Raw genomic sequence first — 26046 nt, forward strand, 5'->3', positions numbered from 1 at the left:
GCTTGTAAGAAATTTTTTTTTTAATGAAAAAAAAATTTATAAAAATAAAAAAAAAACAGAATAGTGGTATATTACGGCGTTTGGGTGTGGTCCGTAGAATATACCAAAAACTTTGTAGGCACTAGTGCCGTGGTCCGCAAAATACACCTTGTCTATGCGGAATAAGCCTCGTGCGGGCAGACGTCAGGCCTAACTCAAAATTAAAAGCAAAATTAAGTCACTTTCCTGCTTGCTGCATTCATGACTCTGTCACTGCAGAAGAGCCAACTTGTGCTTGATGTTTATAAACACTTTCCATTCTCGTCGCCATATGAAGAGTCCTCAATTATACAAAGAGTAATCACTCATATAAAACGTGCTTCTGTCACTTCGGTGTTACATCATAATAACCTCATAATTAAACAGCCTCGTTTAGAACATTACATGCATCACAGCTCTGTTCTCCGCAATGGATGGAAGTTTTGATTCGAAGTTTTGGGAATCAAAACCAGTCGAATGCCACACTTTTCTCCCAAAAACTCGAGACCGTACGAGCAAAAGTTATGATTGTCGTGATTATCGAAAAATAAATGTCAAACCCTCGAAAAACTTCATGATTTTCAAAAGGGCGTTGGACTTAAATCAAAGGCAAACTGAACACCAAAAATTCTTGATAAAAAGAATAGTTTAGCATCAACTAGAGCAGCTGTTTTTATAGAATTGTGAAAACCCAAGATGGTGTCTTCTTCGAATATCCTGACCTACATTTTCAAAACAATCATTATCAAGGAACTAATTGTTTGCGGGCAGTACTAGCAAGAGCTATTTCTAGTTTATGTTAATATTTGCAAAAACCGTAAATCCGTGCAATATTTTTCTTAAAACTGCATGGCCGCTGATATCTGACGAACGAAATTTGTTTTCTTCCTGTTCTCCTCGCCTCCCTTTTCGTCTTCATAAAGATTGCCACCATCGACCACAACTTTAGGGTCTGTCATAACATAGTCTCGAGATACGAGACATATTGACGTCACTTTTCATTTAAAATCAAGATTGAGATTCTTTGGAACACATACCGTAAATCCTCGAATTACACTTTTTTTATAAGAACCAGTAAATTTAAGTTCAGGCTGACTGTTCTTATTTTTTTCAAAAATCTGAGGCTGGATTGTTCTTAATTTGTTCTTAATCTAATGGGGTGGAAGCAATGCGAGTGCTAGCTTTTTGCTCTAGGGTGGTGTTCAGGCCTCATTTGCCAGCAAAGTTAGTGAGACAGCCTTAATTTGCTGACAATTTTGAATATTCAACAAAAAGCACCCACACATCGATAAAAATCCTCGATTTTGAGAAAAAACGTTGTTCAAAATTGCATTTTGCAGAAGCTCAGCCTCAGCTTGTTCTTAATTTGTTCTTAACTTTTGACCAGTTTTGAGGCTCGTGTTCTTATAAAATTGTTCTTATAAAAAAAGAATGTAGCCACCTGGGGGCTTATTCATTTTTGATATTTTTGGATGAGGGCCTATTTGAGGGGGGGGGGGCTTATACGAGGGGGGGGGACTTAAAAATCATTGTAGACATTACCAAGACATTATTAAAAGACCTCGTTTATTTTAGTAGGTATTTCTTTATGAGAATTTAATTAATTACTACCAAAAGTATGAATTTGTTGTGGTGATTCAATAAAACGCCATAAAGGCAACCTCAGATGGCAACAATCATCAAATGGAGGGGTCCAATTCGAGAATTTTGCAGTGGGGGCTTATTCGAGGGGGGCTTATTGACAATTTTTAGTTCTATGGTGAAGGCTTATTCGAGAGGGGGGCTTTTTCAAGAGGGGGTGGGGGCAATTCGAGAATTTACTGTAGTTTACAAAGAAACCGGAAAACGGATGTAAATAACGTCAAAAACTGTTCGCTATGATAATATTGAAAACCGATCGATTTAAGGCAGAAACTGAAAAACGGCCTTTGAGTTCTGAATATGGTCTGCGATGCAGGGTACCCATCCCCATGCCACAGAATGGCAACTTGCCGACATGCCAGATTTTTATTTTCGAAATAGCCTCACCTCACTACTGCTAGGATTGCTTATCAATGTCAGTTTTCCAGCAGTTTGGCTAGGCCTTGGCCTCAAAGGACTGGACGCTCATTTTCAAATCGTTTGTTTTCTTTTTCTTTATTTGCCGTTGCCAGGACTGACATCTAGAACAATGGATCATGTTATGGTTCATTGATATTTTCAACTTGAGGGCTATGTTGATTTCCGGTTTCAAACTTATCACGCGATTTCGATAGAGTAGGCGAAGTTTTCGTTCGGTAAGCTTGTAAAAAACTTAGTTACAAGTTATTCGAAATTTGATTTTTGCTGTGAATTTCATTAACAGTGTCATTCGCCGATTATCTTTGATTTCAACGAAGCCGTAGAGGCCAGTGACATTCGTACATATTTCTTATTGTGTAAAGTCGAAGTGGTCTAGCGTGTGCATTGCGTCATGGACTGAATCATGTGACCACTGTCAAGTCTACGGTGGCCAGTGGCCCTTCTTTGTCTTAGTAGCCAATAGCATAGTAGTTTGTTGAAAGTTATTGCAATACAAAAAACAGGTTTTGATAATTCCGATTTTGATTGGTTTGCTGTCTAGAAGACTATTGTTAAATCATCCGGGACCTTAGACTAAAAGAAACCGGTTTTGACGAGTATGGTCTAGCCTGTTCCTTATGGAACTTGTTCCTCACCCTGTCGTTCATTTCGACGTCATGATCAGAGAAAGGGCTAAAGAGAACGTTGTAGAAACTGGTAAGTCCTGAAATTCCTTCTGAAACATATAGGAATTAATTTTTCGAAATAAAAATGAACTTCAGATTGAATTGCCACTCCTGTGTTGAGATTTCATACTCGAATGAGTGAAAATTTGATTTGTTTTAATGTGATGGGACGAATTTTCTACATAGGCCATATTTCTTGGCTTCAATTGATTAAAGACAAGTTTATTTGTTTAAATGTAACCTGGTGTTGAAAAGATTATTGTTCACCGAGGGTCCAGTTAAATCACAAACTTTTCTGCTGGAGAAATTAACTATGTTTGCCGTAGACTGGGAATTTGTTGACATACACCACTGAATGAGCAACGTTGATCAGTAAAAGCACGAGGAAGTTGCCACAAACGAGCTTCCCTTTTACGATACAGGAATTTTGAAAAGGCATTGATCGATTTCACGTGATCGATAATGCCTTCATTACGCGATTCTTGACTGTTTTCACACCGAACTTAGGTACAAAATTGGCCATTGTCAGGGAAACCAATATCTTTACCAAGTAATCCCCTCTAATCCTCCCCCAAACTTGGAGGGGGGAAAGAGAGAGAGAGCTGGTCTTATTGGCTACAGAATTAATTGAAATACATTGCTTTGTTGGCCATTGGCTGTCACTTACCCTTCCGATATTTTATCTCGACAAAGCTTAAGGTAACCTCGACCTTTTCGATGATCTAAACATGTTGGGTGACTGTCAATTTTAGATTGATTGAAAATATGCACAGAATTGGTAATGACTATAGCAAAGGCTCAATTCCGTTCGTGTGATCATCGTGATCAGCGTTCGAGATTACAAATCCGAGATTATGAATCGCTTTCAGAACTTGTTTTGACCTGTACTTCAAGCACAACCTGCTTCAAACTTTCACCTGCTCACCTAGAAATCGCTGCTTTCATTCCTCTGCACACCAAGTTGCTGGTTTATTTCATTTCTCTTGCGCAATTTTCTAGCTCAGTTGCTCATTTCGTTCTGCTTTACCATTTAGCATGTTCTGGCATTGTTGATCAACTGTACTTTCCATCAGTGGAGGTTCTCACTTCATATACAGTATGTCGTATTTCAGTCTTTAATTTGCAATGGTAAGTAGTTGTTGCCACCTAAAAATTTTAAAATTACAACCTATGGGCTATCAACTTCTCCATAACTTCGTTTGTTGCAAGTTTGATGAGCATTTAGATTCAATACCCCCTTTTCCATAAAACCAAGTAATTTCTGCATGACGTTAAAAGGATTCAACATTTAATTGTCACTGGAAACAAAAGGCGAGGGGCTTATCAGCTACACGAAAATCCCGTACGCCTTTCCGAGAAAAATCTCACCAAATTGGTAATCTTAGGGCTTGGGCTTTTTGGCGGAGTTATTATCCGGAAAATATCAAATAAAAGGGTTAATTTATTATGCAAAACATGGGCAGAGAAACTGACTTTCGTAAATAGACGCGCTGATGCCGTGGTAGAATGGCCGAGTTCTATACTTCTTTTTTATCTTTGTTTTGACAGATTATATCATTGTCCTCCTGTCCTCGTAATGCTCGTGTTCGCTCGAGGCTGGCCTCTTGTGGATCTGCCGTGTCAAAGGTCAGTCAATGATGTGAAAAATTGCTTTCTCGCGTTCAAAACAGAGATTTTATGCAATATGGCGATCGTAAGTTAGTGTTCTTTATTTTCTATCTGTTTTTCTAGTTTATAGATAAGAAATGGCCGCAAACTTACCTTACGAGCTGACCAAGTTTCAAGAACATGCTCGGCTTCTCAAGCAAGTTAGAAGAGAAACGGACAGGGCATTTTATGAAATACAGCAGTCCGGACACTTTCCATCGCAGACCTTGCGCAACCAAATATTCAATGCAAATTTACAAGAAATATTCCTCTCAACACAGAAGCCTCCTTCAATCATTGTACTTGGTACTTCTTGCTATGCCAAAGTTTGTACAATAAATGAACTAGTTGGGGAACCAGTTCTACCTATGGTAGATGATCTAGACAATTCTGTAACATGGCGGATGGTGCGATTTAAACACGGAACACATTCGACACTTAGCCTAGTTTTACCAGACAGCTTCGAGTTGGCGGCAGCACTGGATGCATATGAAGGATCATGGAGGTCTGTCCCAAGGGCAGACTTGGAAGTTAAAGGAAGAGACAAGACAGACCCCGCAATGACTGCTGCAGTAGCAGAGGTCTGCTTGGATCACCCCCTACTCAAAACTGGAGCCGAAATAATCTGCGCACCGTCTAACGGAGAAGGGACGGTTGAACAAGTTTTCAAATCATGTGTCGAGGATGTTCTGCCCATTATAATTTTCTCAGTGGATCAGCTGACACTGAGTGACAAGGTATGTTTATTGCAGTGAAACCTATTCAAATAATTTATACAAATATTTCCTCTGTGATATTGTTTGTCAAATAGGTCCTATATATCTGGAATATTGAAAAATAAGCGAAAAACGGTATAATTCAATCAAAATCATTTTGATAAATTTTGAAAGATCTACCTGGCAAGACGCTAACCAGCCAGTGTGAATTCTAATGGGGACTGTGAGCCAAAGATGTCAATTTTTGGTAAAGGTGTCTTAATTCCATCTTCCCCTTGAACAAGATATTGACTAATAAAATGAGTTTTTTGTGATGAGCTGACATTGTGGTTGGAAATAACCAGGGCTGCCAAAAGCAATGCCAGACCCTGGGGCAACCAATGTGTGTGGTTTCCTTGCTTGTCAACAATTATAGCTTTCAGAAAATGATAATTGATATCAGATTAAAACATTACATGCAGGCAGCGTATTTGCCCTGGATCAGCAGTCCTGGAAATAACCATACTGCTATGCCATATTTTTGGCCTCTTTCTTTCTGCACTAAATGCTTTGCCAAAGCCAAACTGCTCTGCACCAAAACTTTGTACCAACAAATTATCTACTTGATGTTCTATGCCAGAGATCTTTGAACAAGGCAATCAGATTCACCCATGGTAATCAGCTATACCAAGACCTCTAAACAGGTTGTCTTTGAAAAGAAGGCAATAATAAAGATTTAATTACGCAAACAATCTTTTTGTGGTGCAAAATTCAAAAATTGCTTTGAAAAAAAATGTTTGTGTATGCTAAAGCTTTTCGTCTGACACCCTGAGAATATTATGAACACAACTCAAATTTTGAACAACAAGAAAGATTTTTCTGGAGAATGGCTATCCAGAGGTTGTCATTTCAGTTCACATTAAAGAGAAAATGGAAAGTTTCTCAGCTGTAATAAGATTTGGTCTGCCAAAGTGGCTGGTTTATCTAAAACTGCGCTGGATTGGTAACAGTTCCTTGCAATTTGAAGTCAAATTAAACAGGCCATTACAAACTGTTTCTTTACTGTCTGGGTATTGTTAACAGTACAAAAAAGTCCCATTCATCCATTCAAAAGGATTGCATTCCTACCACCAAAAAGAGTTCCGTTATTTATGAATTTATGTGCCAGTGTAAACCAGAATGCCTAACAAAAGAGAATCCTCTTTTCAAATAACAAGAAGTTTCTTGATTTTTTTTATTCTCTTCTACATTCTCTGTTTTTTGGAATTTCTTTGTTTCTTGGCTTATATTCTTCTAGAAAAGCATGGAAGATAACTTCTCAAAATAGTCTCCTTGGGTGAATTACGGTGTGTCACCTGATCTTCTCATTTTCATCTTATCTGGCATTCTATGTACCCCAGGGCTTTCACGTTCAGAAATCAAAGTGCACGGACAAAAACTTGTGTGATAACATAAAGCATTAAACATAAAGCAATAAAAAATTTTCATGAATATGAATCATTAAACGTGACAAAACTTTTAATAATGAACTGAATGCTACACATTGTATAGTTATCTTCATGTTTCCCTCATGAGTTATCGTGAAGGCTACTGTGAGACATAGAGAGGTTTCAGTGACTTTAGAAACGTGACGAAGTTTCAGAAGAAACAGACCAAAATTTTGTTAGCAAATAAAAAAAGAAGGCTCCATTTAACCAACAAATGGCAAAGGGGCAATAATAATGTGCAAGTCTGTTGGAAATCAGGCCCTGTTCCTATTACGCCGCTTTCGTAGGAAAAAGGAACTAAATTAATCGTTTTTGATTTTGGGTTCCCATTAATACGCTAAAAAACAGAGGCATTTGATAATGATGCTCTAAGTTATCAACCGAAAACAGAGTTGTTTGAAAACGAATATTTAGATGGGAACAGCGAAAACGAAGTCATTGGAGAACGGAGTCATTTAAAAACGAATTGTTTTAATGAAAAAATCAAAAACGGAGTCAATCTTCTGTTTCAAGATGAGCTCGAACCAAGGATATGAAAACGGACAAAACAGAGCAATGGGAAAACCTTCGTTTTTGTTTTGCCCAAAACAGTGTGGGCCGGGGCAATGGGAACGGCTCAAGAATAACGGAAACTGAATGATCGGAAAATGGAGACAGGAAAACGGAGTAGTGGAAACAAGGATTCGATGTCAAACTTCCGTTTCTAAAAACAGTTTCTCAAATGGATTGACCTATCAGCATCTGGTAATTGCGCTCTTCAAGAGAAATATTTGTCACTAGACGCGCGAACAAATTGCTCGCAAAGATAACCTCGGGCGCGTGCCTGCACGCTTGCGCGCTATTGCGCACCCCCCATCGAATTCCCTGTACCCCCAGTATTAAGCCTCCTTATTTCTAGTTGGTCAGTGTCTTTCAGAAATTGCATATCAGGTTCAATGCTATCCATAAAATGCAGACTGGTATCCAGTCCCTAAAATATTTTCTCAGTTTGAAACCATATTAGTCTTGAAACTTTTTCCTGTATCAGCTTTTGAACTTAAAAGCTGAATTTGGGTAACATTTCCTACGGTTACACCGAAACTGCTTTTTGATTGAAAGTTATTGCTCCTTTAATTTTAATGATCTCCAAACTTTTTCTAGGATATCAGGGAGTTGGAGACAGTAAAATCCTTCATGCCAAACATGCCAGTATTTTTCATTAGAGTGCCATCAAGATGTACCTTAGAACTGACAGAATCAGCTCAAGAAGAAGTGAAGGCAAATGAGCTTGCTGACGCTAGGAGTCATCTATTTGAACAGCTTTGCAACCTGGGCTACTTGAGCAGAGAGCCACTTGCTAACGATCTTGTTGTTGATGATGACAAATTTAAACTCAAGTCTTCCACTTCTCTTATTACAAGCGTTTTACCAAAAAGCAGACTGATAGAAGATTTCTCCTTGTTTCCATGTTTTTTATTGTTTGTTCGACAAGTCCTTCAGTATCACATAATACAGGCTGCGTGTCATTTAAATGATGTACACTTGAAATGTCTTGCAATGTTTATAGAAGCTGCTTTTGACATGGCAAGAGACATTAGTATAACTCCAAAAAGACTTGCATATGCTAGGTCAAAAGAAGAGGAGCTTTTTAAGTCATTAATGGACATTGCAAATAGAAAGCAGGAAGAGATTAAGGATGTTATACGTGACACAATAGAAACTTTGACTCCAAGACTCCAAGAGGAAGCATCACTTTTAAAGCTGAGGGAAGTGAAACTTAATGATAACTCTGAACTTCTAGAAAGTGAAGATCTTGAAAAGTGTACCCTCCAGGTCCAAGAACTGGTATTAGGCAAGCTAAACCAGACAGTAGCAAGCAAGCTTATAAGTTCAGTTGAATACCTGAAGGAAAGTTATGTTGGAACGCTGACAAGATGTTTGCAAAACCTGGAAAAGTCTGATGCAGAGTTTGCAAAAGACAATGGTACAATCGCATCTGGAGCACTTCGTCAGGTAATAGAAATGCAAAGTTTTAACTATGGATATTAAGACTTGATATGACTCTTTTTTCAGGCTTTTGATTTATAGTGGTAGGCTAGTTTACTGCAATGTTAATGTGAACAATTTTTTTGCGGTACAGAATTTGAAAATGGCTTTGAAAAAAGCAAATATTTTACGACATACTAAAAAAGCTTTTTCGTCTGACACTCCTCAGAGCATAAAACGTCAGACGTTTTATGCTCTGAGGATTGTCAGACGAAAAAGCTTTTTGTATGTCGTAAAATGTTTGCTTTTTTCAAAGCCATTTGCAATGTTAATGTTAAGCCTTATATAAATGAAAAGTAAAGTTGCAGATCAGAAAGCTTTAATAGATTTCTAAGCTACAATCTTTGAACCAGGCTATGAACAAAAACTGCAGGTTAGAGCAAACATTTGTTAGGCATGGCAAATGCAAGGAATGGAACTTTGATTAAAGCTAGTGGAAAAACTAGTTTCAAAAATTTTGCTCAGTCCCTCCGTCCATTTACCTTTGTTGTTTGTGGTATCTTGACATAGTCCTGCCAGGAAAATTATCAAAATTTACCATTGCTGGCATCCCTACAATAGTATATATACAGGAAAATTCATCATGAGGAGCCCTTATGCCAAATAGCTCTACTTAAATTTTGCATGATAAAAAGTTGGAAAAGTTTCTGTTGCAACAGTTTTTCATCAATATAACATTGATTTATTGATAATATCTTATAGAAATTTGAATTTAATTCTAAATGCTTCAAGTTTACCTGGTAAAATACTCTGTCAAGTGGGTTTTGATTAAAAGCTTGCATTCTTTAAGTTTTGATGAAAAGCCTGATATGGATCTCGATTTAAGCTTTTCTCTTTTGATGGCTTTTAATAGTTTAATATAATGAGATAGAAGAGAATGATGATATTGTTTTAACTTAGAATTCAAGATGTGTAATACTTGGTGTAATAGTATATGGAAATTATATTAGCCCTCTATTACAAAGCTGGGAAAAGTAAGTCTATATTGTATGCAAGGAAGTTTATAATCAGTATGTGACAAATTCAACTTTCAGGTCTTAGATGCAGCATATCAAGTGGAAGTGACCGTGGAGGCAAGTTTCTCATTTACAAGGCTCTTATGGGAAAAACTGAAACAGGCTATCCAGACATTGCCTGGAAAACCTGCCCCACGTGTCGATGGTGAATGGAAGAAGAAGGTTGCAGGTGAAATGATTCAATCCATTAGTGAATCACGGTTGGCAAAAAATATCTGTGCACAGTTCAAGGCACGTCTGATGAGGTCTCATGAATCATTTTTACATGCTTTGAGAATCCTGGAATTGCGTCATTCTGGAAGGCTTGAGAAACGAGAAGAGCAAAGGATCAAACTTCGAAAAGTGTTTGCCCCAAGGGTGGCAAGATGTGTGCTGGACAGTACCTCACTGCGTGATCTTGTACTCCATGGAATGCCAATGCTTGGAAGGGAGGTTGGACGTGGACAATATGGCGTTGTTTATGCTTGTGATAAGTGGGGTGGAAAGGGGCCATGTGCAGTTAAGTCTGTTGTTCCTCCTGATGACAAGCATTGGAATGACCTCGCCTTGGAATATTACTACACAAGGTAATGACTCAAATGCTTTTATCACCAAAATTAAAGAAGCAAAAGTAATCTTAAAGTACAAACTACGCCATAGCCAGCATTTTCCAGTGACAGGTTGGCTTAGATAAATGCATTTTTGAGGCTGCAACTCGGTTACAACTGGCCATCTTCCATGCCACTTGTATTCAGTGCTGAGAAGAGGGGGATCAGGGGGGTCACTGGCCCAGGGACATGTGACTTTAGGAGCCCATAGATAATATATATCTGAATTTAAAAATTAATAAAGGAGCAATTCAGCTTATCCATTATCAAAACCTATCAATAAAAGTACCATTGATAGTAAAAGCCTTTAAATGAAATAACGTAGAAGCAGCAACAGTATCTACCTCAATATGTTTGTAAAACAGAGCTAGTCACTTTATGTAATTTTCTAGCTAGATTACCTAAAACAATTTTCAAGGCTTTGCGTTTGTAAAAGGGTCAATTATGGAGCTATAGTCGAGTTTATCGGCAATTTCAGTTTCTATGGACATTGAAGCCTGTGAGATAAGCCTGTTTTAGCCAATGGTAGAGCGAAGGTAATTCTTCATAAATTTGAGCTTACTGAAAGAAACACAAAGTCAGAAAGACTAACAGGCAAAGTCAGAAACAACTTTTCAAATTATTTGAATGGTGAAAATCTATTTGGTGCAGCATGTCCATTTTGATCAAATTTAGTATTTGAACGTTTTTCCCTTTTTGAAATGTTTTTAAATGTAAAGAATTGCATATTTTATAGCCAAGTAATGTGCATCTTTTATGACAAAAGTATATATACCTGTAATGTTTAAACTATATTGAAATGATCAAAAAAGTAATAGCCACCATCACAATTTCAGCAATCAAAATAGGCGCAGTTTTAGCAACCACCGTCTCAAAATTTTTCCCTGGACGCCTTAGAAGATTCAGCCTCCGGCGTGCCTTGCTTTTTGGCCCAGGGCTCATAAATCCTCTCCAGGTTGGCCCAGGGCTCATAAATCCTCTCCAGGGTCCAGCCTGTATAGTCTATCTTGACCTTAAATTTTTTATGCTCATCTTGAAAAACTGAGCTTGCAAAGAGGGTCGTTTACCTGCTGTCTCTAAGGAGCTTTGACAATGTTTATTGGCCTAATACTGAATTAGCCCTTTTGACTGATGGTTTATATATGATAAACAAGACAAAATACCAGATTTCCCGTAGTAGAAACATACAATATGCAGACTTGTCAGCATTAAATGTCCAACATTTGAGATGAAAGTTAGTAAACTGTATACGTTTATGTTTCTTGTCATCCTAAATAGTCACTCATGTGACGGGGGCAGATATATGTTCTGATGTTAAACCAACCTTAATGCAAAAAATTGGCTTAAGTGTGCTTGGGTAGAGAGCCTAAGCAACCCGATTCTCATTGGCGTTGCAGAGCTGGATGGATTCAAGTTTGAAGTTACTCTTAAATTTTCGTTTAATGAAATTTGATGCAACGGTCTATTCTTGTTGTAGGGCAATTCCTGCTCATGACCGGATCGTACGTATTATTGGGTCTGTAATCGATTACACGTATGCTGGTGGAGCGTCTCCTGCGGTGCTGCTAATAATGGAAAGGCTGCAGCGCGATTTATATGCAGGTATTAAATGCGGAATGAGTTTTAGAAGCAGACTGCAGGTCGCCCTTGACGTCATCCAAGGAATAAGATATTTGCATAGCCAAGGACTTATTCATCGGGATATAAAATTAAAGAATGTGTTGGTATGTATTTACTGTACGTGTACGTGTGTGCTCTTTTATAATACTGCTCTAGTATTTCGCTTAAGGAAGAAAATCTGGGCATGCTTCCTCTGCTTTTAAAGACGAAAGAAATATATTGATTCTGCTTGTATGTCGTTTGGCACAATTGTTCCAAGGATATGGTCCCTTGTTAAATGTTATTTTCCACTGCCTTGCCACCGAACAGTTTGCCATTTGTTTTGAAGACGTTTTCCATCTGTTTACAATTGACTCAATTGTGTTTTGATAAGATGATTTTCAAACCATAAACAGTGATGTATGTAGTTATTGATCGTTGTACGTTAAACATCCAGATATAAATAGAAATAAATAGCAGGAGAATCGCCCAAATTGGTTTTGTCTTTACCAACCAGTGCTCCATAAAATCTGATGTATTTCAGGAGTTCTAATAAGAAATTTAAAATGTTCCATTCATGTGACATTTTTGGCTGATTATTCGCTCGAACGTTGCACAGTTTAAGTGCCTCGTAACCAAATTGTTGTTTTTCCCGCTCTTCAACTTAATCTTTGATTTGCAAAATAAAATTCCCGTGTTTTCTACATCGAGCAATTTTTTTAATTTTTATATTACCGCAAGATAAAGCTGTGGGCGTTTCATTGCCTTTTAAGCCGCAAAAGGTCGAGTTTTTCCAAATTTAATTTTGTTTGGTTTTTAAAAGAGAGTGTTTCTGATTCTTGTTTTGATTTTTGTATGATTATTTTCTTTAATTTCAACTGACACGCAACTGATTCCAGATTGTACCGATACTTTCCCAATTCTGAAAAGTATTAACAAGGATTCTACGATTGGGCGAATAATAAGAAGTCGAGATTATCTTGTCACAAAGATAGAACTTTTCTTTAAAGCTCACAAAAAAGGAAAAGAATCGTAAAATCCAGTTTTGCAAGGCAAAAAACCTTCAAGGTAAACTAAAGACAATTTTTAGAATACTTTTGTGCTGGTAAGAATCGCTGTGGTAATTTTCTCTTTTCAAAATATTGGCTTTTATTTCCTTTCTTGCCTATTTTTAAGTAACTGGCCCGAGTACTCATTAAGTATTTAGCTGCTTGCGTTTATCAGGCTCTGTCGATGCTATCAAGATGAAATTGATTTATTCTTTCCATTCTGTCGTTTTCAGCTGGATTCAAAGAACCGAGCCAAGTTGACCGACCTTGGCTTTTGCAAACCCGGTGCAATGATATCCGGGTCAATAGTAGGTACACCTATACATATGGCCCCTGAACTGTTCTCTGGTAAATACGACAACAGTGTTGATGTTTACGCTTTTGGCATATTGTTTTGGTATATATGTGCAGGGCACGTTAGATTACCACTGGCCTACGAGCAATGTGCAAGCAAGGATCAGTTATGGAATTCTGTAAGGAAAGGGGTCCGCCCAGAAAGATTAGCCCATTTCGAGGATGACTGCTGGGAACTGATGGAGCAATGCTGGTCGGGTGATCCTAGCCTCAGGCCACTTCTTGGCGAGGTTTATCCAACGTTAAGGAAGATCAGAGAGCGAGTAGAGTTGAGAGATGCACAGAAACGTGCAAACAATCCCAAATATGGACCTTCCAGATCACGATCTTCCGCTAGTGGTCAAAGGCCGAGTAGCTCAGCCTCTAACAAGAAGACTTTTACGCCTGATGAAGGTGTAGTAAAGTAGGTAATGATCTATGTAGAGAATGTAAAGGGTTTTTTGGTATACATTATGTTTCTCTAAATTATTTAAAGATCCTCGGTTTATTCATGCATGTATGCCTTCACCTCTTGCTATCAAATTAAAACTTTGTGGGGAATAGTTTTCTATCCTGTCCTGTTGTCAGTTCATGTAAATCTATATATAAAAGGTGTTTATGATATAGTGCTTAATACCTTACGAAACCCCGTATTTGGTTAAGGTTGTCACAGTTTGCCATTGGTTTCTAGTTTGGGTATGTCTACCAGATATCAGCTTTAGAGCAGTAGAGTGCCAGAGTTCAGAAAACGCCTTAACCTTCCCCCGGGTGAAATTTGGCCCAATTAGTCTATCTCAAATTCTTCCTTGTATCTTTTGAATAAAATTGAAATTCGTTGCAGCCTGCAACGTGGAATAAGCCTCATTCGGCTCACTGCCGTGGAACCGCAATGTTTTCTGGACTCTGTTGAGATCACAATCGAATCGGTGTAAAATAAGCTAAAGAATTACGTTCTAAAGAATCTCATAGGGCGGTGTTATTTTATTTCTTATCGAGGCTGAGTTCGGCAACACTTAAGCTTAAAATGCTTTGCTATATGCAGTACAGATTAAATGAAACAAACTTTTGACATAGACGAAACGTTGCTGTGTAGCCTTGACAAGTGGATTCCTGCACCCTACCATCCTTACAAAGAGGCTAAATAATGTTATTTGAGCTACCTGACGTTTTTTGGCCCCCTGAGAGCATGCTTTGTTTGTTTCGATTTCTCCATGGAGGTATAACGTGTCGTTTTTATTTTGCTACCTTTGTATTGTGTACATCAATTTCGAGTGTATTCCAAAAGTATTACACGGGGAGACTTTCATTCTACCTCAGAAAAACTTGAACAAAGTCGTCAACAAGAAATTTTTGAAGCAAGAAAAACTCAACCATTATTTCTTATGGTTTAAGAAGGTTAGTTTTAGGTGTTTTTTATCTTTATATATCCTTGGCCCTTCCTTTAAACTAAGGCGCATGAGAAGTTCGACGTTTAACTTAGGCCTTAGAGTTTTAAATTCAAAGCAGATAGTTTAAAACTGACAACCTTTGGATATTGTTCTGGTATTTGGGTAACACTTTTAAGGACAGTGGACATAGCGAAACCAGATAAGTAATACTATGGTAATACGAATAGGCGATCGATTATTTCCTGATTCTAGTCAACCAGCTCCGTGGCATGTATGACATCAGGTTAATTGGATTCCTTTTCCGGGTTGCAATGCCCGCCCTATCAGCAAGAAGTAGCATAGGCAAATAGACTGAGATATTTCGATAACCAAGTTACCATGTCAAGATAATGTAGCTACTTTAATTATAAAATTTAATTATTTGCTATTGGATAAATATATTATTGTTAATCATTACTTTTTATAAGTTATCAACCGGGTTTTTACTACACACAACACATTTATAATTGTTCTTGTAGTTATCGTTAAATTAAAATTTTAATTCGCAATTAAGAGTTTGTTTTTCAATTGTATGACGCTTGAGTTCTTTTCCAAATTCCCTTAACTTAATGTGGATAAGAATCGTTACATCATTTTTTGAACAAACGTCAATTTTCTATTGCTTACATTGTAAGTGGTCTGTTGTCATTGGAGCCGTATTTCAAGGAAGCAGTGTCAATGATCAGTTGTGGATGATATCCGGGTCGTGAGGCATCATGTTGCTTTTATCTTGGTTGTTACTAATCCGTCTTATCCAAACCTTTCAGATGGGTTTGATTACGTTGGCTAGACATTTAATTTGACAATTTTTGGCTAGACATTAACATTTTTAGTGAACCAACGTTTTAACTGAAAGGACGGAGCATAGTCCTATTTAGGCATATGGGGTTGTGCAGTGAGATGTGGATTTCGAATGGGTGACTTTTTGCAATACCATTATTTTTGAATGGGTAACTACATCATCGACTTTGAGTAGACTGCTTCACTGTATGAAAAGGAAAAGGTGTCTGGAAATGTGTGTAACTCTGCAAATTTTAGTTACGAATGAGCTACAATGCCGAAAAAAGTGTTGAGACAAAAAGTACTATTTTCAATTTTCTATTGTAAATCCGAATCCCCTTTCTCCCGAATCAGTGCTTGTTAGGTAGTTCTATCATTTGTACTTCGCAAAAATGCAACCAACATTGATTCAGGGGATGGGTGAGGGTGAAGGAGTCATTTTCTAAAGGGAAGAGAGAACAGCAACTTTTCTAGAAAAGTTTCAACTACTTTTTCCGGGATTGTAGTCTTCAGACAGGTGAACCCGCCATCTCCCCGAATGGGAGCACTCTCAACGTGGTACCCTACTTTTTCATCGTTGAACCTTGGTTATAGGTCAACATAGAATTTTTACCAAACAGATGTGCTTTGTCCAAAAGCTCAGTCGTCGACACAAAATTTGGCTCCGGAGATGCTGGAATGTTCTGTTCAATTTCTTTGAACCAAACCATGTTTCTAAAAGGGCCTCTTGTTTGTGGAATATCCTTTGTCATTCTGATAGCTTCCAAGCGCCATTGACGAGCTTCTTCGCAATTTCTGCAATCGTCTTTCCACCAACGAAAACTTTCCAAACAAATACCGTAAATATCACAACGGATTTTGTTTGCCTGCCAAGGCACCGTTGCAAACTTCGAGTCTATGTGTGTCCATTGGCCAAGAAATAATTTTGTCATGAACTCTTCATCTGGGCGAATAAAATGAGGATAACTGTGCCTTCTTTTGAAGGTATGGCAAAACTGGTATAAGGAGATACTAGGAGTAAGTAGCAAAATGCTACCACGTATACCACGTGACATGTCCAAGGCCTTTGTTGTGTGTTCACTTGATAGAGAAATCCCATGAAGTTTGGTTTGGCTCGAAGAATCCACTAATGAGGAAATTCCAGCGGGAGCTTGCAGTTGAAACAATTCATCAATTTTACGTACAGCATATACATTATTTTCTATGAACAATACCTTTTCATATTCTATAAATTTGAAAACATTGCACCTTGTTAGCCGATGAGAAAATTCAGCTCTATCTTCTAGCGGCAAAAATCGTAGATTTGGCGTTCTTCGGTTGGTTTTGATGCTCTCAACTTCTACTACCCTACTGAAAATCTTTCTCAATATTGCCCTTGCTTGCCGGGTTATTTCAGGCACCACCATGGCAATGCAGTCGTAGTTGGTGCCTGTTTTTCGCAACGACCATCCAAGCAGAAGGGCGCCTGGAAGAAATTCTTCTGTTGATACCAATGTGACATATGCATATTGTGTGCGATGTGGCATTGATTCATGGATGTGAAGGCTGGATCGAATGTCTTTCGCCGATAGCAACCGCGGCGGCTTGCGTCGTTGCGTCAGACTGGGTATTGCGCTGTAACATCGTTCTTTACGCCCAACCGGGTACATCATGAACGTAGAGCACCAATGTCATACTACGAAAGATAAAAGAACTGTTGCCAAGTCGAAGAAATCTTTGAATTCACGAATCATATTACACTCTTTTTAACCAAAAAACCAGTAAATTGAAGTTCAGGATGGCTGTTCATATTTTTTTTGTCTCGAAAATTTTTCTTAAATTGTTAGGGCGTAAGCAGTGCAATTGCTGCGAACAAAATGATTGAGAAATCCTTCATTTGCCGCTAATTATTAAAATTTACTGAAAAAGGCACCCCTAGATAGATGGCAAAAAATCCTCGTTTTTGAGAAGATTTTAGAGGATTTTGAAATATTTTACCGTTGTTCAAAATCACATTTTACAGTAGCCTAGCCACACCTTATTCTCAACTTGTTCTTAACTTTTACCAATTTTGTGGCTCGTGTTCTTAAAAAATTATTTTTCTAAAAAAGAATGCATATACTTTTCGTACGTTTAACTCTGCCTCAGTAACGAGCCAATTGAGGTTTCCTTGCACTGACTCTTCTTTTTTGTGCTGTTCTTCATTTACTTTAAAAAGTTGGGAAACCTTAGCTTTCTACCAACATTTGGTAAACATAAAAATTGATCTGCAACGATTGAAAAAAACATAATTTTACTAATTTACAGGAAAAACACCTGTTTGTATTTGCAGACATTTTTTTAGTATTCGTTTGAAGTTATTTAGATGTCTGTCGTTTTACGTTCATTTGGCAAATCGTTCAAATTTTTTGGTTATTTGGACTTTTTGAACCAAATTTTACTTGGTTAGGTCTGTAATGCTGTAAACCGAAAGGGTATCGTGATGAGTACATATCTATAGTATGTAGATGTCTTGCTTAAATGAGGGGATTACGTTTTAAAGCATTTTGAAAATGTATACACAGGTGATCTTCCGGCGAGAAATATGAATTGTACACATGCTTGATATGACAAGTAACTAAGGGGATGCAGGGATGCCGGGACGACCAAGGGGCAAGGGGGCAGCTTCTAACAATCTTTTCGTAATTGTTATTTTGTTTGTATAAAGAAGATCTATGGGAGAGCAACTTACTCTGTTTTTAGATGAGATCTGGTATATTTTGGCATACTTGCGCCGTATTTTTGGTACTTCTTAGGGGACAGAGTTCGCTTTGGCAATTTTTAGGGGACTTGGTTAGGGTGCACACCCCCTCCCACTTTCCTAGTTAAACGTCCCACCTCAGCACTGATCAAAGACCGAGATTACAACCTTTTGTTTGGGGGCCAGCCCTGAAAAATGTGTGCAACAATATAAATTGTTTACAACATATACAAACGAAAGGAAAAGATATATTTTAAAGAGAAAGTGCAAGTGTGGTGCAAGGAAAGAAAGTGAGCACTTAATTATTTGCCATAGACAAAAATAGAGATAATAAAAGTACATTGGTGGGAAGAGACAGAAAATATAGAAAGAGTATGAAGAGTGAATTAATGGATTGAAAAGAACATGGAAAGCAGAGAGGCAAACAGCAGAAAAGGAGAAGGGGATGCACAGGGGGGGGGGGGGGGAAGTGAGGGGAAAAAGAAAGAAAAAGTCTTGTACTGAAAGTAATTATTTTAATTGCAGATGGTGCTTGTTGGCAACAACAAAGAGGACGAACCTCAGATTCAAGATTCAACACAAAATGATTTTACTCATGCTATAAAATCTTTTTCGAGGGAAGTGGCGAGGCCTTCCGGATGTCGGTTCTTTGGCCTGATTTTCCCTGGTAGTACCCAGTGACCCTGTCCTAAAGGGGGAAGTAGCATGACTGTAAAGAGCATTTCAGTGAAGTAAGTAAAATATCATCACTTTTTCTATTCAGTTATTTAACCCGCTGATATCAGCCTCTCGTCTTTACCATCGCCACCAAGAACTAAGGCATTGGGCCTAACAAGAGTTACCATATCCCGCCCGTGCTGTATCATCTACTTTAATTTTATGTGTATTTATCTCGATAGTTCTTCTTTTCTTATAAGAGTTCAAGCCTCTGAACAAAAGACGAGCCCTTGCTTGCCATCAAAGTTTAGTGTACATAGACTACAATGATTCAAACACAACAAACCAAGTTTTTGATCGAAAAGTTGGGCTTCCAACATGCAGCTGAATGTCGGGCATTTTAACAAAGGTTCTTTATCTCAAGCCCAGGCTATAAAAACAACTGAATATGAGATAGCAACCCTACCTTAATGTCATTTGATTGCTCCATTGACCGCAATTCCTCTCGTGGCAGTTTGATTCTCCACGGACTAGCCAATAAGTTGAATATTTAATGTGAGCTTTACTTGTTGCTATGTTACCAAAACAGAACTAAGCCACATGCATTAATTTTTAAAATAATATTTATTCTTGTTTCTTTGACAAAGAGCCTTCCTTACTTTATTGTTACTTATGTCTATTGCAACCCAACACAAATTAAACACAATGTTTAATCTGCAATTCATGGTTGATACTGTGTATGCATGGCATGACCAATTTGCACAGCAAGGGCAAAGTTGTCAGTATTTTTATGAGAACTACAAAATTCTCTAAGAACTACAATCTCTTTGCAATATTAAATTCTGTGAGAGCACTGATACTCAAAATCAGTTACATTCAAGAATTAGTTGAGAACTTAGCCATGTTCTTATTCATGACAATTTGTCTCTTTACTAACCTATAGCTTTTGAGAAAACAAGAATGCAGCTCAAAAGAAAGAGAACTTCTTTTTAAGAGCTTTTCATCTAGTTAGTTAGTTACTTATCATATCAAACATGTGTACAAGTCATATTTCTTATAACACTCTAAAGACTAAATTCCTCTTTAATGCAAGACATATCAAGTCTTTAATACAAATTCTAGATCTGTACGAATGTTGATACCCTTTGATTTGCAGCATCACACACCTGAGCAAGTAAAATTTGTTTCAAAAAGTCCATGAAGCCAAAAAATTTGAACAATTTACCAAATGAACATAAAACAGCCAACAATTTAAACAACTACAAACAAATAATGAAAAATTGAGACTCTACAGATCACATTGTAAAAACATCTGAGCCCCTTTTTGCATTCTTTTTCAGAAAATTTGATCTTTCAAACCTTTGATTTTCTGTAAAAAATGTCTTATTGATGGGAAATCATTGAGATAGGCCCCTCTCCCTCGAATAAAAACTGAATTTTCATCAATTTAAATGGTCCTGTAAAAGCGATTTTCTTTATATAAAAAGCTAATTGTATTCACACAAAATAACCTTTCTATAGAGATAATCACCCCCTTGTCAATCATTCAAGAGCAGATTGGGAAAAATGTGGTAGCTTCATATGATGATAGTTTTTTGCAGATTTTAACAACTACTAAAATCATAAAAAGGTTGAGAAAGACATTAACTCATAGTTTCAACAGGTATATTTTTCTTTTTCGATGAACGACCATTCTTGAACCCTTAACCCCCTCCCCTCTCAGCCATTTGCCTTATCTGTCCTTTGTTGAGGATATGCTACCTTAGGTATTCAATATTTTTGACTGCAGTCACTAGTGGTTTGTTAATGCTGCCAGCCTTTAAATGATACTTGCAGCATGAATGTTGTCAATCTCAAATCATTTGCAAAATAGAGAACTGATCAGTTACAGGGTGCATTTGTTTTTAGAGAAGAATCTGATGTTAGCTATTCTTCATATGTCTTGTCCTTGAATTTAATGAAAAAGAAGAAGTTTGAAAAAATAAGAGGCCATTTCAACATTTTTCAGCAGTGGCAGAACCATGGTTGGGAATAAGTGCTAGTCCACCCCCCCTCACCTACTTTTTCAGTTTGGCCCTTGAGATTCATGCAAATTGGAAAAGAAACTTTTAGGGGAGGTAGTGTATCTAGATGTATCTTAATCTAGAAACTAAGTGTGTCTTTATTCATATTTACTGACTTTTTGTGTAAGGAATGACATCAATCAATTTCTATTTACTGGTACAGCACATGAGTAATTTAATGTTACCATGCATTTATGAACTACATTATCCAGGCCATTGCTAGCTTTTGTATGCAAGGTGGGTTCAAGTTATTAAAACTATTTTTAGTAAAAAAAATCGTTGCCTCTTTTAAGGGAATTATGAACGATCATAACCAAATTAGTACAAATTAAACGCAGGGGGAAGCCATGAAAATAGATTCCAATTTTAAAAAGAATATATTATGTAATGTAAATGATAATAATGTTACACCTTCGAGTTGTGTATTATCGTAAATGTAGTTCTAAGAGGTAGTGTACGTGCCATTCCATATCAAATTACGCCTAATCAAGGAGTAATGACAAATACTTTAAAGTATGTCCCACAAGCAGTAAGATAAAAAAAATTTGTTCAAAATGATTGGTTTTTCCCGTCGGAGTAGTTTCTTTCAGTGGCGAGCGAAATAATTGGTATCTAGACCCTGAAGCCTAGCTTTCTTTCCTTGACGAAAATTACGACCAATCGCGAAATCAACAAGAGCGCCGACAGCACCAGCAGGAACATTACGAACCCTTGGTTACCCTTACCATCAGTCCAGTTTTTCTTCAGTATCCCACTCAAAGCAACGATCAATACAATGTATTCGGTGAAAGTGAAACGTGTGTAGGCTCCAAATGCGAAGTTCTCCAGCAGAAACCAGACAACAATGATAAGGAAAAGGATTATAAGGGAACCGAGGGCTGCCTTGCTGCCGTTTGCCTCAAGGTCGTATTGGAGTACGATGGTCAAATTAAGGCACGTTGCAACTGTAACCCACGTGGTGTAGAATATGATGCCGTTATGTACAAGCATTCGAATGCACCAGACATCAGTGACACTTGGAGGGCTGTCGCCATTCTGTAACGTCTCTATATATCTGTTAAGGCTTGTGAAGCTGAAGTATAAGCAGACCTCCAAAAATATGCCTATGAGTGCAATAAACACAAAGGCAAGGCCCAGGTGCTCCCGAGACCAGACAAAAAGCCACAAAAAGTTGAAAATCGTGGCAAATGTGAATGAAACGTAGAATGATGTGGGTAAAATGTCCGGTGCATTTCTGCAAAGTAATGTCAGGCTGTATATGACCCATGCAAGTTGGTAAATGTAAATGAATCCCCAGATTGCAAAAGTAGAACCAGCTGGTGTTACTTCAGTTGGATGGTCGTCCGATACTTTCCCTGTCGCTTTTGGGAATACTTTGCCCGATTTCGTGGAAAAGTAATTTAGAATGGTAACAATTATAAACACGATCAAGTTGATTGCAATGGCTGCAGTTTTCGCCTTACTTACTGCCATCTTCATTTAGTGTACTTCCAGATGAATTTTATTCTCTGCCTCACCTCACCAGCAAACGATAACACTTGCCCGCTAGATAAGAGAGCAGTTATAGTCGTGCCACTTTATATTGACAGAGAATAATTTGACCTATGTGGATTCGCCCTATTGTCCTGAGGAAGATTCCCAAGGTTTAAGACTCTCTTCTGTATTATAGTAACAATGAATCGTGGCTTCCTGTTTATGTTTCAAACTGTTTTATGTTTATAATGTTTTGTGTTACATAAAAATTCAATTTTCTTTAAGAAAAAAGTTGTTTCATCCTTATATAAGTAGTGTGCCATTAGACCCAACCCTTTTTCTCACGTGTCGGGGCCACATGGCAATATTGACGATGTAACCACATGGAAATTTCACGGCCAGCCTGGAAAATCGGCATCCTGGAAAAACCAGACCGTAAGACCCTAGGACCCCTGGATACTGAATAGGGCTGTCATTATGGCGCTCGTCTGATTACATGTTGTTTACGGGGACTACTCTGCTTGAATGATGTAGCATGTGAAATGGCGTTTTTCCGCTCTTCTCTTTTTATAAGAGTACACTCATTTTTTTATAAGAAAAAAAGGTCGATGTTGAGTACTCCAGTTTCTTAATATTCTGAAAATTTCAATAATCTCATTGTTTCTTAAGAGTTTCTTAATTATGATGTCATTAATGATGTTATGAAATGTTAGTGACCTTTTTAATCACATCAAGAGATTCGCTTCCGTTCCGATGCAGTATTTAGATGTTGGAAGTATATTTTTACCCCTTGTGTCTTGTTCTTGGATTTTACAAAATTTCGTTGTTCCCAGTTTTATCAAGATTTAATAGTTTCTTAATTTTTTGCTTAGAATACTGAAGTTTCTTAATTTTTTCTGACTGTCCAGTACTCGTTTCTTATAGCCAGTTTCTTATAAAAAAATGAGTGTAATTTAATAAGAACACGAGCCTCAAAATTGGTCAAAAGTTAAGAACAAATTAAAAACAAGCTGAGGCTCAGCTATTATTGTAAAATGCAATTTTCAACAACGTTTCATCTAAAAAACGTTGGATGGAAGAGGTTAAAAAATGAGGCCTGAACACCTCCCTAGAACGAAAAAGCTAGCAATTGCACTGCTTACGCCCTATCAATTTAAGAACAAATTAAGAACAATCCAGCCTCAGATTTTCGAAAAAATTAAGAACAGTCAGCCTGAACTTAAATTTACTGGTTCTTATAAAAAAAGAGTGTAATTCTAGGGGGTTGTTCATTCTCGTCGCATTGCGGTGTTTCTTATTTGCTATATTGAAATTACTACCCCGATAAAAAAGACTGAGGAGACAGAAGATCAATTATTATCAATTATCAGTGTCGAAACTTGCAACTTTTTCCGAATTTATTTCTTTTTTTTAGAAACGAAGCCCTTTTCAAAATATCAGTTTTCAATTCAAATTTAGGCTGTTGTTTTTCAGAAGGGTTTATAAAGGGTAAAGTGTTTTTTTGTTTGGACAATCTGTGTCTAGAGTGTTCTTAAAACTGTTTTTATTGTTATCATGAAAGTAGATTTGAAAAACACATTTTTTTTGCTTGTAACTTTTCATTTGTTCCTATGTTGTTCGTATTTTTAGGCATCGAGCATTGGTTTTCATATTAATTATGTTGAATTGTTGTTATGAAGAAAAATGTGTTTTCACTGCAAATGATTCAAAAGCAATTTTTTCTACGGTTCAGGCAGGGTAGCCTCTGAACGATTGAGTAAGAACATGCAATGAAGTAAAAATTATTTTTACCTATTGACAAAATGTAATCAAAGGAACATCAAAATGGCAGTAGTAGCTATTACACCAAGCTGCGTAGAAGTATTAGGATCCTCGGGTCTTAGGGGTCCTAGGGACAAAGGGTCTGGTTTTTCAAGGATGCCCGTTACATAATACCAGGTAGTCAAATAGCCTTTAATTGCTATGTGGCATTGACACGTGAGAAGAGGGCTGGGTCTAAAGACATAGCATTACTTATACACAAACATAAACAAACATTATAAAATAACACTTTTAAACATAAACACGAAAGGGTTCCTAGAGTAACCGTGTCTGGTTTTTCCAGAATTTCATTGTTCCGTTGGCAAATTTATGTCTTTTCCGGAACAAGGTTACCATTGTTTGTTGTTTTTCATATCCAGTTGGAAGATTCACCTGTACACTCTTTTTCCTTATAAGGAAGCACTTTATGAAAAAAAATTAATTTGGCAAAAATAAGTACATCGTAAGAACGTAACTAGCTCAATGCGTTTTTTGAAAGTTTAGTATTAATTTTACCAAACAGAATACATTATTTAAGAATAAATTAGGAACAATCTAGCCTCAAATGTTCGAAAAAAATTAAGAATAGCCATCCTAAACTTCCAGGGTCCACGCTACGAATTTCAAGGTGGAGAGGCCAAGTTCTATAAGTCGAACTTGAATTTAATGCCTCAAAAACAGGGCTTCATTGGAAATATAATTGTTTACCAAATAAGTGGAGGGGGCATCCCCCCCCCTTGTGACGTGGGCCCTGACTTGAGTGTACTTGTTCTTATTTGAAAGTGTGTAATGGTATGTAGTTTTATGAAAGTCGATATTTAGTTCTGCATTTTGTTCATAATTCAATTTTTTCGCTTCAAATAGTAATTGTAATACTTCTTATTTGTTTGTAAATGATCAATACCCCATTTGTCTCTGAGCTTCCAAGAACTTAAATTTTTCACACGAGATGATTCAAATAGAAATGGTCAATCTTTACCAATTAAATACATTGTTCTACATGACGGTAAAAGAAGAATGGCTACAAATAGAGTAAACATTGAACAGGATTTATTAGTCAACACCAATAGTGTAATGTTTTTTTTACAAAGCGAGGGGCAATAGCGTACGAGATTTTCCCTAAAACAAAAGGATTTCTGGGGATTTTCATTTAAACCAATAGGATTTTTACGAAAGGTGTGCGAGATTTTCTCGGAGTGATTTGCCCCTCGGTACAAAGTGGTGTCAATATTGCAAGAATGTAAAAGCACCTTACCTTTCGTTTTCAGCATCACTGTTGCGAGTGCTATTCATCTTCCCGTTTATATATTGAGCTAAAGGAGTTGACAAATATCTTAAGTAACTGCTCTGATATGATCATTTTAAAGACTGGATATTATTCACGTTTCGTTTCACGTGTGTATTATTTTCCGCTAAAAAACGTAGCTTTTAAGGACTTCAGTATTTGAAAGCCTTTTGGAAACTTCGAAGTTCAAGAACTAGTAAAAAATTAAGAAACTGCGTTCTAAGCTAATTCTGAGCTCAGTCGGTTATAAAAGAAAGGCCTGTCTTTAAAAGTAACGGTTGCTTTGGTGTTAAAACATTTCTTGGCTCATCACAATCATGATCAGCATAATCATTATGATAACTATTTTCATCATTGTACTCATCATTAACGTAAAGTTGTCATTTCCACCTCCATTTTTACCATTTCTAGCTTCTGCGATGTACCCCACAACTTCGCCATCCACCAATCACATCAAAGTATTTCATATTTAAAACAGACTGTACATACGTTGGTTTTTTAGTTCATTATCTTTGAAGGAGGCCTGTATACTTGGCCGAAACGTCGGTTATAAATAGGATATTTTTTGGATATTTTTTGTGTTTTTTGTGTTTGCTCTCTGTTCGTTGCTCTTTTCTTTATATTGCTCGCTTATCTTCTTCGCTGCAAGTAGTCTTTAGG

At 37.3% G+C, this 26046-nt stretch overlaps 3 protein-coding genes across 11 annotated transcripts in view; 2 read left to right on the forward strand and 1 right to left on the reverse strand.

The window, feature by feature from the left end:
* The first annotated feature begins 2701 nt into the window (after nt 1-2701).
* Nucleotides 2702-15142, forward strand: LOC135686876 (dual serine/threonine and tyrosine protein kinase). 5 transcript variants are annotated; one of them, XM_065203245.2, is made up of 8 exons: nt 2732-2775; nt 3779-3872; nt 4293-4370; nt 4476-5128; nt 7714-8565; nt 9633-10180; nt 11679-11925; nt 13083-15142. In XM_065203245.2, the coding sequence occupies exons 4-8, from the start codon at nt 4490-4492 to the stop codon at nt 13608-13610; spliced, it is 2814 nt and encodes a 937-aa protein (XP_065059317.2). In that variant the 5' UTR covers nt 2732-2775; nt 3779-3872; nt 4293-4370; nt 4476-4489; the 3' UTR covers nt 13611-15142. The 5 variants fall into 5 exon arrangements, with proteins under 5 accessions (XP_065059316.2, XP_065059319.2, XP_065059317.2 ...); XM_065203244.2 differs by lacking the exon at nt 3779-3872 and having other exon boundaries at nt 2702-2775; XM_065203246.2 differs by lacking the exon at nt 2732-2775 and having other exon boundaries at nt 2886-3872.
* LOC135686879 (uncharacterized) lies at nt 11120-19678 on the reverse strand. 2 transcript variants are annotated; one of them, XM_065203251.2, is made up of 3 exons: nt 19232-19678; nt 17500-17635; nt 11120-17064 (listed from the first exon to the last, which is right to left on the reverse strand). In XM_065203251.2, the coding sequence occupies exon 3, from the start codon at nt 17039-17041 to the stop codon at nt 15953-15955; it is 1089 nt and encodes a 362-aa protein (XP_065059323.2). In that variant the 5' UTR covers nt 17042-17064; nt 17500-17635; nt 19232-19678; the 3' UTR covers nt 11120-15952. The 2 variants fall into 2 exon arrangements, with proteins under 2 accessions (XP_065059323.2, XP_065059326.2); XM_065203254.2 differs by lacking the exon at nt 17500-17635 and having other exon boundaries at nt 19232-19677.
* LOC135686882 (uncharacterized) overlaps nt 17981-26046 on the forward strand; it is a 64790-nt gene continuing 56724 nt past the window's right edge. The window contains exon 1 of one of the 4 annotated variants that reach the window (XR_016143818.1): nt 17981-18839. The gene's annotated coding sequence lies outside the window, so the exon portion shown is untranslated. The remainder of the gene's footprint in view (nt 18840-26046) is intronic. The other 3 variants (XR_016143816.1, XR_016143817.1, XR_010516118.2) reach the window with 3 other exon arrangements.

Source organism: Rhopilema esculentum, chromosome 6 (genome assembly GCF_057945365.1).
Source record: "Rhopilema esculentum isolate cy_ngs chromosome 6, ASM5794536v1, whole genome shotgun sequence".
NCBI classification, from domain to species: domain Eukaryota; kingdom Metazoa; phylum Cnidaria; class Scyphozoa; order Rhizostomeae; family Rhizostomatidae; genus Rhopilema; species Rhopilema esculentum.